This window comes from Pieris brassicae, chromosome 5 (genome assembly GCF_905147105.1).
Source record: "Pieris brassicae chromosome 5, ilPieBrab1.1, whole genome shotgun sequence".
NCBI classification, from domain to species: Eukaryota; Metazoa; Arthropoda; class Insecta; order Lepidoptera; family Pieridae; genus Pieris; species Pieris brassicae.
The window spans coordinates 15,256,020-15,268,858 of NC_059669.1; the positions used below are offsets into that span (position 1 = coordinate 15,256,020).

The 12,839-nt window shown below is 30.8% G+C and overlaps 1 protein-coding gene across 1 annotated transcript; it reads left to right on the plus strand.

The window, feature by feature from the left end:
- The first annotated feature begins 1,306 nt into the window (after positions 1 to 1,306).
- Positions 1,307 to 11,521, plus strand: LOC123710199 (retinol-binding protein pinta-like). Its single transcript, XM_045661955.1, has 5 exons — positions 1,307 to 1,741; positions 7,036 to 7,195; positions 7,888 to 8,068; positions 9,915 to 10,106; positions 10,579 to 11,521. Exons 1-5 carry the CDS (start codon positions 1,594 to 1,596, stop codon positions 10,819 to 10,821), a joined length of 924 nt encoding a protein of 307 aa, XP_045517911.1. The 5' UTR covers positions 1,307 to 1,593; the 3' UTR covers positions 10,822 to 11,521.
- Positions 11,522 to 12,839: the final 1,318 nt, after the last annotated feature.

Below are 12,839 nucleotides of genomic sequence, written 5' to 3' on the forward strand. Positions count from 1 at the left end.
TTAAACGATACTGTCACTTTATAGACCTACTCCTCAATCCACAGACGATAGATCAAGATGTTCTCTTCGCACCTCCCGTGACCCGTTGAAAAGAAGAAATAGTTTATGGAATTTTGTTATATTACGTTAGTTTAGATTACTAATAATATAAACTCAGTTAATCTAAAAAAATCATAATAATAAAATATATAATATTATATATAAATGTAAATTTATTTATATATATATAATATTATATATATTTGCAATATCTTACAAACATAATAGTCACTTGACTTTCAAACTATCAAATTATTATCTAATAGAAAGAAATAAAAAAACTACATTTATGGTAGTGGAATTCACAAGTGTTTGTTAATTGTTTATACAAACAAGGTTTATAACAAATAGGGTTTTAATTAACACTTGAGGTGTTTAAACTTGATAAAAAATACGTCTAGTTTTAGCACATTTTTCGCAAAGCTTACCAGTAGCCAGGACTGAAAACCCAGTTTGGATTGAATGTGTAACGAAACTTATAATCTGCGCTTACGAATCACTGCGATAACGTCATACCCTGAAACGTGTCAACGAAGGTACGGCCGCTAAGGAAATATGTACAACTTCTCAAGATTAGCAACGGGGGCCTTCGGGCCGGCCAGACACTGGTAAAACTTGTCTAAAATTCTCCCTTTAGATTGGAGGAACAGTACACCATCCTTCCTCCACAAATAAATACAATTTTAGGTATCAATATCTATCAATTTTTTTTAAATAAAATGTCCAAGTGGCTAGATAATACTACAAAACTATATTAATAAATAGCTAAGAACTACCTAACACAAAATATCAACTTATTAATATGTATCGACATTGTATGGAATTTCCTAAGATTTGTGAAACTTGTTAAGAATTAATTCATGAATCACCTTCTTCATTTTTGAATTAAATGTCGGAATACGGTACATCTTGGATTATTTACTATGTTTAAAAACTAATATACTTATAAATCGACTGGTAAAACGTTCTAGATGTTCTAAGGAAGTGCAGTGATGATCCTATTAATTGCTTGTTAAGACAATATAGTGATTTCAACATGTCCAGTTATAAAACTGCAACCGTCCGCTTTTTTAAAACTATGTTATCGTTACTTACTCAGTATAAATATTAATCTGGAAATATTTATTGTCTTCATAAAACGTCAGTAAAGTACAAAATAAGTAGATTAAAATATATCGTTCATATTGTAATATAAGTTCGATTATATATAAAAATACAGTTTACAGTTATAATTTTAAATTAATTTTTAAAAGTTTTAATTAGTCAATCCGTTAATAAAATATTACTACTTCTAACGAATGAATTTAACGGCCAGACATAGTGTGAACAGTGTTCACTCTGTCTACTAAGGGAAAAATATCGTCATCATATGCTGATTCAGTAAGAAAAATATATGGTAACCATTTGCACATTTACATCGCGTCAGGCTAGCGGTCAACGTGCTCGTAGGCCATTTGTTTATAAAAGTCGTAAATTTCGTATCGCTATCAGTTTTATCCTTACTCAGTAAGCGTGCAGAACCTTTTTAGAACAGTTGCTTAAGTGACGTGAAAAATGTCTCTACTCGAAGGACCATCGAGTAAACAGGAAGAGATGATAAAGCAGGAACTTGGGGAGAATCCCGGTGATATTGAGAGGGGCGTTATAGATCTCCGAAGTATGTGTGCTGCCAACCCTCACCTGCCACGACCGGATGCTATTGGTAATTTTTTTCGCACATTTTATCTTTTATTAATGTTTTCACGCATTTAATAAAGTTACTTAATGTGGGTTTGAAACAGTTTCATTGACAGGGATGTTGTAATTTTAATTAAATATTAATACTGAAATAAAAGTTTATCGACATATTTAAAAATACATCATTTATCTACACAATCGAGGTCAGCGAGCTCGCTACTAAATGTGTTTAAATCGGAAAAAAGCAGATTTATTGATGTGTACAAATAAATAGGCTTAGTAACAACCTTCTAAGAATCCAATGTTTTTCTAAAAAATATGAACATAAGTTCATATAAATAACTTAATATAAATTAAGAAAACCTAAATAGTAACGAATGCTCATAATTATTACTGAAAAGTTAAAAAAATATTTGGAGTTTAATTTGACATCTTTGGGTATGATGGTTTTGGATGTGTTTTTATCAATAAAGAATTATAGATTTTTAAAGTATTCAATCTGGAAATGAATGTTTGCATAGCACAATTCTATTATTCGTTTTTTGCCGCCTCGTTTTATAAGTGTGGGCAAAAACTAATAATTATTTTTTGATGAACTAGTTGATTTTCTGATAGATTAAAAATTCAATCACAAATCGTTCGATTTCAACGTACTCTAAGTTCATAAGATCTGTATTGCAATTAATAAATACAAGAAAAGCTTTTTTTTGTCCTCCTGAGTAACTATATATATGTATACGTTATTTAAATTTTCTAATTATTCATTCTTATTGTAATAAAACACATAACAATAAAACAACGCCGTATTAAACTACGTGAACGTGAATTTTAATAATTTATGGCAAAACATCGTTTATGCCATATTTTTTTGGAACATATATATATAATATCCAATTTATTCCTTAGATCGAATGCCGTAGCAAAGCAATTAATACTAAAATTTGATTGAATATTGTTGACTATAAAGCTGATTATGACGAATCCACATGATATTTATATATGTAAACACGTCAGAGATTATGTAATTTTCCAAGGAAATAAACAACAATATTTGTATAAAAATGTATTTTAATTCTATGTTAGTCTAGTTAAGTGTTACTGTATAATAGCTTTGTTTTTAAACGCATATGGACAAGTACTTATACATCTTTATTCACTCTGTGTTATCAACCTCAACTATTTATTTATATTACATGATTGTGTAAATAAGGCCCAGTTAACGTTCACTCCATTATTACATAGAATATTCTGATTCGGTTCCAAACCATTAAATTTCCGAATCATATGACTATTTTTTATAATTTATTTTATTTATTTATTCATATCATCACACGTTTTCCCGGGGTAGATAGAGACCGCGGATCTTCACTTGTTCCGCTTCTGGCATACCTTTCTCGCTTCATCCACTTTCATGACACAATGGGCACTTTTAACTTCACCATTCTCTAGCACCTCCTGGATTTGGGTATGTAGGTCAAGGCCTGCCCGACTCGCCCCTACAAGGTTACCTTTTATATCCTACTCGTTAAATGCTAGTCTCCTTACCTTATCTACTCTCACATTGGGCTACAAAACGTGGAACGTTTGTAAGTCCACAAAAAAAAACAAACTCGTAACATGCCAGAAAGCAATGGAAAGAAGCTTACTTAAAATAATAAAAATACATAAAATTAAAAGCAAAAAAAGTAAGACGAAAAACAAAAGTGATAGATGCCTTACAATATACCCTAAAACAGAAGTGGCAATGGGCATATAGCAAGATAAACAGATAATAGGTGGACTTTAAGTACCACTATATGGAAATGACCAAGGGGAAGAAGGAGAAGAGGGAGCCGTAAAAAAAGGGTGGATAGATAGGCGGTAGCAGGAAGCAAAAAGAGAAAGAAAGCCATAGATAGAGTCAGTTGGAAAAAGCTGGAGGAGGCCTTTACCCGCGAAGGGGTTCCGATTGTAGGTACTGAATGTAGCTATGATATAGGATAACAATATAAATAAAATAATGTATAAAATCTGAAAAATATAAGCTGTATATTATCTTTTTTTTTGTCATTATTGGAAATTAAACGGTCTTTATTATATTATTATTATCATAACTGCTAGTATTTTAATACCCGTTTTAAATGTGAATAGAGCTGATAACGGTACGTAAAGTATAATTGTTTCACTGTCAATCAAACTTTGCGTGAAACCAACGTACTTGCCAACTTCTGACGTGTTGCCAACAAATGATACCTTGAAAAAGCTGCCCAGGTCCAACCAGCCGCGAAGAGATGATTTTATTGCAAGATAGATGAGCTCGATCTTACTAGATAACAACAACCTAGTGGGTGTTCCTCGAAGGAGTATGAGATAAGAAAGCCAATGTGCCATGGACATTGTAAAGTAATTATTTTTATGGGTAGAATCAAGGGTGCATTGATAAATCAAATTAAGTCATGTCACGTTTAATGTACGAGCTTTTCGATGCAATCTTTTTAGAATTCAATCAAAGTACTCTTTCGCAAATGACGGGTATTTAATCGATATTTTATTCCAACACTAAGGATTTCTCAGTTTACTGTTGCATACATACATAATTGCCAGTTTCTAATAATTGTTATCTGTTTAGAATGTAGTAAATAACTTTTTAAAAGAATTTGTGTGACAGAGACATCCACTAAAGTCCTAAAGTTATGTTTTTAAATTTGTGTTTATGACAACATTGGGAGTTGCGACATTTTGTAGTTAAAGATACGCTTTATATATAATATAAAATTATTACAAACGCAGAAATGCAAATTACGATTGCTAAAATTTTGTTTGTTTGTTTTGTTTAAGCATTGAGAAAATAATAGCTGGAACACGACCCAAAAAATACGCAAAGTTTATTTTTATCAATTCATCATATTTCTTATTTAAAAATATATACATATTTATATTTTTGAAACTTGCGATAAATGCTAAAATTCTTCATGATATCTTACAATTAAAATGTCTGGGTAAAAAAACAATAGGTTCTATATTTAATTATGGTTCGTAACGGTCTTAAACAAAAACACGGTGTTAAAAAATGTTCAGAATTTTAATAATTTTCTTTGGTATAATTAAAGAAATAAAAAGATTGAGAGCTTAACAATAATTACGCGACGCATTCACAATATCATGTTTAATTATTGTGAAGCGGGTTTATATCATATTAAAAAAAGAAACTAATGTATGTTGTATTTATAAAAATGAAATTAACAATAGTGGTTAAAAAAATCATTGATCTGCTAGATGTTATCCTTTATATAAATGTTGAACTCGTATAATAAAATAAGAATAAAAATAAAAAAAGCCTATTTATTTCTTGCAAACAACAAAGTAAACTTAATACTATTTATTACATATATATTTTTTGTAAGAAAACTAATTATTTTTCCTATTTTTTAAATTCTTAATTATTTTGCAAGAATCCTACCACAGGTGAAGGCCATATAAATGTTGAACTCGTATACGTTTTTGTTATTCCCACAAAATAACATTTTCAAAACTATTTTTTTTTTCATACAAATTTATTATATGAACTCATGATGTTTATGATATGCAATAATGCTTAATTGAATATAAGGACGTTTAGTTGTTATTCTTAAACAATTTTTATGTCTAATTATAAATAAAAAAATTCAAAAAGGCCAATTGCGAAAAGTTTTTTAAAGCTCCCACGTATTCTAGAATAAATATAAGCTAAAACCGGAATAAAAAGTAAAAAGATATGGAGGCGCGGAGTGCGCTGGAGGTTGTTGTCATCTAGTCTTTTTGTTTTACTACGACGATGCTATTTATAACAACTACTATATCAGGTTTTAAACAGCTAATCTTCAAAGGCCTTATAGTCATCTTGCTACTGGCAACTGGCCTTATCGATACAATGTAGCTACGATATACCAAACATAAATAATATTACTATATTGCACTGTAGTCCTGGTCAAAATTATAAAAAATTAATGACAATGAATCTTTTATTAGAATACAATAAACTATCATAGATATATATTATTTATTATTACGAAACAAAAATCTAAAGCACATTTTATATAATTTGGAAATAGGACGCATCTAATCATTCTTTAAAAAAAATCGCAACTTCGCACTAAATTTAAAACGACCCATACATAAAATATTGGCTCGGCAATTAATTTTGATTATTTATAGTCTATATAATACTACTTACAATGTAGTAAGTGTTCTTTAGAACTTAAGTCATCTCGTATATAGTATAAAACATTTTCGCATAAATTGACAATAAAATGGAATAATTATTCTATTAGGCCTTGTGTAGACAGCTTCCTTACCATATGATGGGTAGGTATATACCTACTATCTGCTTATTTGATTTGTAATTGTAAGCTAGATATGTAGTTACGATGAATAAGGCTTAATTAATTCTTACAATGGGATATAGTAACAATAGTTTATTTTGTTGGTAATTCGTAAATTCTTAGGTTAAATTATCATTGTTACGTTAGTCTGAACTGCTTTTAATCAATTTTTCATGTACATACGTAGATAAAGCCACGGTACTATTTTAAATAGACGTCTTTGTCTTTTTATATGAAATATTAATTGAACATAAGGAAAAATATTTATTTGGAGCAAAAGGAAGCTGCTTTACGCCTCTTGTTTCTATTGTTTTGAGATAGATAATTTATATATTGTGTCTGCTGCTAAACTTAAACTCTGATTATTCAATCCGTAGAATTTACATTTCTTAAGTGTTGCTACTAAAAAAGTTCTCCACCACAAAAAGGACAAAATTGAACCGTTCGAGGTATTCGGCCTACTAATTTCAGGTTTAGTAAGCCTTTTTTAAATAAACTGTTAGGGACGTAATTATCACTCGCCGTAAAACCACTTTTAATGTGGAGTACCGCACTTAATAAAATAGATACATGACACAAAACAAATGAATGATACAAAACAAATGAAATGTATGTATCTGAGTCTATACTAAATATATATAGATATATGTTCAGTCTCAGTATTGAAATTAAGTATCCGGCCAAAAAGGTTTGTCATCTCTGACACGTCATTTAGTTGAAAAGGTTTATGCTCAAGTATGCACCAAAATTGTACTACAATTCTGTCAAGTTAGTAACAGCTACGGGTTTCCCTTGGATACAAGAGCACATTACCAATAAATGCTCGTTAACATTTCAACAATCACTTTCCATTTTTTTATTCAAGCTATATTACTTAAATATTTATTAATAATGAAGCTTGAATATTCTAACGAACTGGAAGCCTTTCACCTGAAATCTACCTAAAAGATTCATGGTTAATTTTAGCATTTGTTAACAGATAACCACATATTCGAAGTATTTCTCCGCGGGTGCAGGATGAACTTTGAGCGAGCGAGGAATAAATTTGAAGCGTTTTGCTACGCAAGATGCCGTTACAGAGACCTATATATTCATCGGTCGCTTAATGAACCTCCACTCAGCGATGTCGCAAAGTTCTTGTAAGTATAAAAGCCCCTGCTATGGCATATAACACTGTATGAATGTATTATGTATTTAGGTTCCGATTAGGAACAGAACATTCGTATTAAACAACAAAAAGACTACTTCGTTTCTGTAACAAATAATTATCTTATTTTTTTTTAATTTCACGTCAATTCCTCAGCTTCCGTTCTTGTAAATATGAAATGCGGTTATCTAAATAAATAAGAACAAATCTCGTGCATAATCTATGCATGAGATAATGATAACATATGTCATTTTCTGCTTTAGTGATTTCTCTAAGACTTTACATTTTATTTCGAAGCAAAAAAATTTAGGCTTCGGTAAATAAATTTTCTAAAATTATAAGGAGTTTTAACTTAAAAAAACTGTATCCCATATATTCAGCTTACATAACTGTATTTTAAGATGTTAGTCATTGCGCTTATAATTAATTTAATTAATTAAACACATGATCGACATAACGGATAGGATGAAATTGTCTTCGAATTACAAATTACTACTATTTTAATACATTAGTTTCCATTCAAATGTATGTTTCCGGGAACCAGGAAATATAATGCCCGCGATTCCACAATATGGTTCAAAAGTAATCAGCTCGGATTATGAACATATGCGTTTATCTGCACCAGGATTGTATAATTATAAAATATTTTTTTAAGGTTAATATAATCCTTAAATTGCATTCCAGGGACATAGTGCCTCTTCCGAAGCTGACTGATGAAGGTCTGCGAGTTACAGTCTTTAGAGTACGACCAGGATACCCTGAAAACGCTGTTGACATCACATCGGCTGTAAAGGCAATCCTACTCATCTCTGATTCAAGGCTGTTTGATGAAAAACTTATATTAGGAGATGCATTTATTTGGGAAGTATGTAGACATTTTATAAATACTGTCGCTCTATGTTTGAATTAAAAGAAAATGAAAAGATAATATCACTGGACCCAACTTAAACGCGTTTAGCCGAGAAAGCGTAAATTAAATCTCATTGTATATTTATACATCTATTTTCTAATCCAGTAAATACACAGTGTAATTATAATAACGTTACTACAAGTAATCACTTCTTTCAGTTTGACAGAACGATGATTTACGAATTGGGCACAAGATTTTCAAAATAATTTAACTTTAGCTGCGCGTCTTCGCTTTGATTATTAAAAGCTACATTGCGAAATAAAACTCCAGTCGTTTGACAAAATCAGATTTGACATATTCGTATTCATTATTATCACATAGAGATACTTTTTATCGCTTATTCACATTCTCAACAAGATGTTCAATTTATTGAATTTCGTACGGTGGCACCATTGTCATCAATAGAAAGGAAATTCCGGCACGTGGTTCTTCTTAAAATTAAGTTATTTCTTTAATTCATTCATTATTTCTAACGGTTTCTGGCTTAAGGTTAACATCTTTACCCGCTGACACAAGAAACAATAGGTTGTGTGTGTGGTAAAACGTGTTGTTGGCGTATTAGACATAATAAACGGGATGACGGATTTTATTATCGTTAATTAACTATTAATTACTTAAATAGTCATGTGGAACACGGTGTAATGGTTGCAGCTCCCTACAAACATTGTGTAAAAAATAACTTGACGATTAAAAAGACTGGTTGAGAGTTTCTTCTCTTCCGTTATATGCTTTTGATTTGAGAAGTAGCAGTAAATCTAAAATTAGAAGTATTTAATATGCACCTCTTTTTTGACATTCATAAGTGTATCTATATGAATAAATGATTTGGACTTTGACCTTGACTTTAAGAAATGTATGACATAACAGACGTAAAATGGCGTTTTATGCCTAAAATCGTATAAAACATGAGGTTTTTTTTTGCAAATGTGTCATTGATATTTTACTTTGTAGATATGCGAGTTTCCTCACGATGTATTTCTTCTCTTTGATAGGAGATAAAATGTATTAGTACGCAGCCGGAGTTCAAAGTACGATTTTCACACGCTAACATTTGTCAAGAAAGTCGTTGTCATGTTAACTTGCAGATTAAGAATTATAATAGAAACTCATCGTTTTAATCAAGTAATATGAATAAGAAACTTCTACAATTAATATGCTTAGTATGTTAGTTCTAAGCATTATCTTCGTATAAATATGTCTATAAATTCCAACGCATAAACTCAGCACAGTGTTTTTGTTACTTAAAGCTCCGTATAAATCTCATCAACACACTTGGCGTTTTGGACCGTTTTTCTACATCAGAATTTTTCATATTTTACTTGTTTTAGTACCGAGTTGTTTATTTGTTTATACCAACTGTACCTACTATAAAACCGTAAACTAACGTCTTTCTTTTGCACTTATAATTTATATATAATTTACAATGTATTAGGAAAATCTAGTATCTCTATGTTGCAGCCGTGGAATAACTTTTTAAACAATATTGTAAAAATGAGCTGCGGAAGTCAGTTCTATCACTGAGCGATATTGTGACGTCATATTTGTCGAAAAAATTAATTAAAGGAAGGATTTTTTTTTTAAATATTTTGTATTTAAACGTATATAAACAACTATTTATCCAAAGCAGATTCTAGTTGTATGTATTAACTTAAAACACTTTAATTTTAATTAATTCGTAAACATAACCTAACCTATTTTATAGATATATGTTAAGGTTAATAATTTTTTTATCGGTTCAAGACATTTAAAAATTGAGTTTATTTATTTATTTACAACCATTGAGTTTAGTTATTTTTGACAGGCGAGCAACGTCCGTGCTTCAATGGCGGCATCTGTAGCGGGTGGTGCGAACGCAATCCGTCGTAGCATATACTTAGCTCAGGGCGCGTATCCGCAACGTATGCGCAGAATACACGTAGTGGGAGCGGCTGGCCTTGTTGCTTCTTCTCTGAACCTTATGCGGTCTTGTGTCAACGAAAAAGTTCGCAATCGGGTATGTAAATAAAGCAAATTAAATATTCTAACATTCCGGTCCGTTTTTAACGTATCTCTTCATTGTTATTCAAATATTACAACAAAGATGTTACTTATTATCAATTAAAATTCATTTGTCAGTGTATTTATAAGTGACCAGACACAACTAGACCGGGAAAAGTTAGCCTTTACTTGACTTTTTGGTTTTAAGATTAATGGTCACAAACTGATAAGATATTATAACGGTGAACGACTAAAATGGTTGAACACTATAACGGTAATATCATAAAGCGATATAATTAAAATATAGAAAGGTCGTGTGAATGGTCAACAAAAGCGATAGCTATGAGCAAATACAGAAACTGCTGTACCTACCAGATCTGTTAATAAGTTAGCTTGAGGGTAGCAAAGTAAAGAGATAAACATCTGCGTATATTTTTAATAGTAACATATAACGTGTATACTTATTGTAATGAAACTACTACTTTCAGTATTATCTACACAACAAGATAGAGGAACTCTTGGACCACTTCCCAGCTCGCATGTTACCGATGGAATGGGGTGGCGAGGAAGAATCATTTGACGTGCTTACAAAAAAATGGCAGCAACGCGTAGAAGAAGTCAGGGACTACCTTCGTAATTTTAACGAACTTTGCCAAGTTGCGCCTGAACCGAAATACGACAATGATATCTATGGAACCGCCGGCGCGTTTAGAAAACTTGAAATCGACTAATATACGTATTTTGACATTTACAACACTCGGTAATTTTTCATATCGACCAAAAAAGTAATAATAGCGAAGTATCGGTTTCGTAGAGCGTTATTTCCGTCATAATTACCTAAGTCGAAACAAGCGTGGCTGGTGATCATTCGCGCACCACTTTTGGTATGAAAAAAATTAATATAATAATAAAATTTGCCAGAACCACTGCAGCACTTTAGGTAGGTGTGGTATATATAACGAAATTATAGAATAAACTGCGTTGGTTTGATAAAATTTTATTAAAAGAAAAAATTTGGGCTTATATTTTTTATAAGTAATTTTAATGTATGTTACTAATAATTTAGTTTAAGTTTTGATCATATTTGATTAGTAATAGAAATACTTGAAACAGTTCATGAATATTAAAGTCGATACCATATAGTTAGCTCTACAAAGCCAATACTGGGAAATTAATTTCAAAGGTCAAAGTGCAATATTTTTCGCCGTTTAAGTACTGTTAGGTTTAACACAGTGTCGCTAATTGCTCAGTTTTACTAAAATATTAACAAATCTGGACAGTATTGAGCTCCTACCGACTTGTGTATACAATGCGTCTAAATACGCACGAATAAATATTAAACGTAATAGTTGATAATTATATATATTAATTAGGTTAGGTTAGTAATTAAATAGCCTTAAATATGTTTGTGCTATGTTATTTAAAAAGTATTAAATCGCTAGAATATATTTTGTCTCTAATTTATTCATCTCTGCTGACTAATATTTAGTTTAGGTATATAAATGGAATTCATTAGCGTGCGAATACTCGTTTTAGGTATCCATCTGGTCTTTATAAAACCCGTTGGGCTCGATGATGTACATAAGCATCCATAAAATTTATTAATATTAGGATGGTCTTTGAAATGTTGAACCGGTTCGAAATATTCGCAAAGTTAATAAGTTCATTCAATAAATCTAATCTCGCTCGCCCAGAATTAGATATGAGTAACGTTGTAAAGTTTACACTAAAGCCTTATTTAACTGATTCAATATCATGTAGTGGGTAAACTAGCTTCAAGTAAAGCGAATAAATCAGGAAATAGAATGTTTACTAAATCTTGTAATATAACTGGGATCCAAATCTATAGTTGGAATCTATGTTTTCGGATCCCGGTACTTCTACCAGCTAACCACAAAAACAGTTTTTGTGTATAGTATAGTACAATACTTATGTTATAGTATATTTACAATTAGTATTGTCATAAATAAATGAGGACATGGAAAAACAAACAGAAACAATAACAAATAATATCACTAAAGCCTTAAATATGTTTGTGATATGTTATTTAAAAAGTATTAAATCGATAGAATATATTTTGTCTCTAATTTATTCATCTCTGCTGACTAATATTTAGTTTAGGTATATAAATGGAATTCATTACCGTGCGAAAACTCGTTCCTGGTATCTGCAGTTAGGCTATGGAATTCACTTTCCTTCACTATTCGCTTAACTCCTTTTCTATCTTCCTTTAAATTTCTTCTGTACAAACATTACCTGTCCTCATCGTATCCCTAACTTTCTTACTAACTACTAACTGACGTGAGGCTTATCTTAAATTATCGTAGTTAATGTTTTTTTTACTTTCTATTTTTAATGTATCATCTTTTTAGTTTAGTTATTGTTTCCTGTTTAGTTTTTTCTTAATAACTATGTATAACATGTATTTTTGCACTACTGGAAATGACATCTGCTAGCAAGAAATCAATAAAGCATTTAGAATTGGTAAGGCAAACGGTAAGACGCGCCCCATATTAATTTTGAAAAGAAATTAAATTCTGCGAACCAGAAGAAACTGTCCAAAAATGCTTTTGTTGTGGAAGATTTTAGTAAAGAGAAAAGAAATCTTGCCCCAACTAGAAGAATAAAAGAGAAAGAGGCGCAATGTTTCATTAATATGACAAATTGGTATTCAATACAGCTGTGGAACGAGACAAAATAAACAGAGAAAAGTCTACCTCACCTAAGCTAACTAATACTATAAGCACCC

What these genes read in the sequence shown, in the direction of transcription:
- LOC123710199 (XM_045661955.1), top strand. Translation starts at nt 1,594, where the DNA reads ATGTCTCTACTCGAAGGACCATCGAGTAAACAGGAAGAGATGATAAAG. An exon ending in GCCACGACCGGATGCTATTG is followed by an intron (nt 1,742 to 7,035) that starts GTAATTTTTTTC and finishes ATTTGTTAACAG; the next exon opens with ATAACCACATATTCGAAGTA. An exon ending in ACGAAAAAGTTCGCAATCGG is followed by an intron (nt 10,107 to 10,578) that starts GTATGTAAATAA and finishes TACTACTTTCAG; the next exon opens with TATTATCTACACAACAAGAT.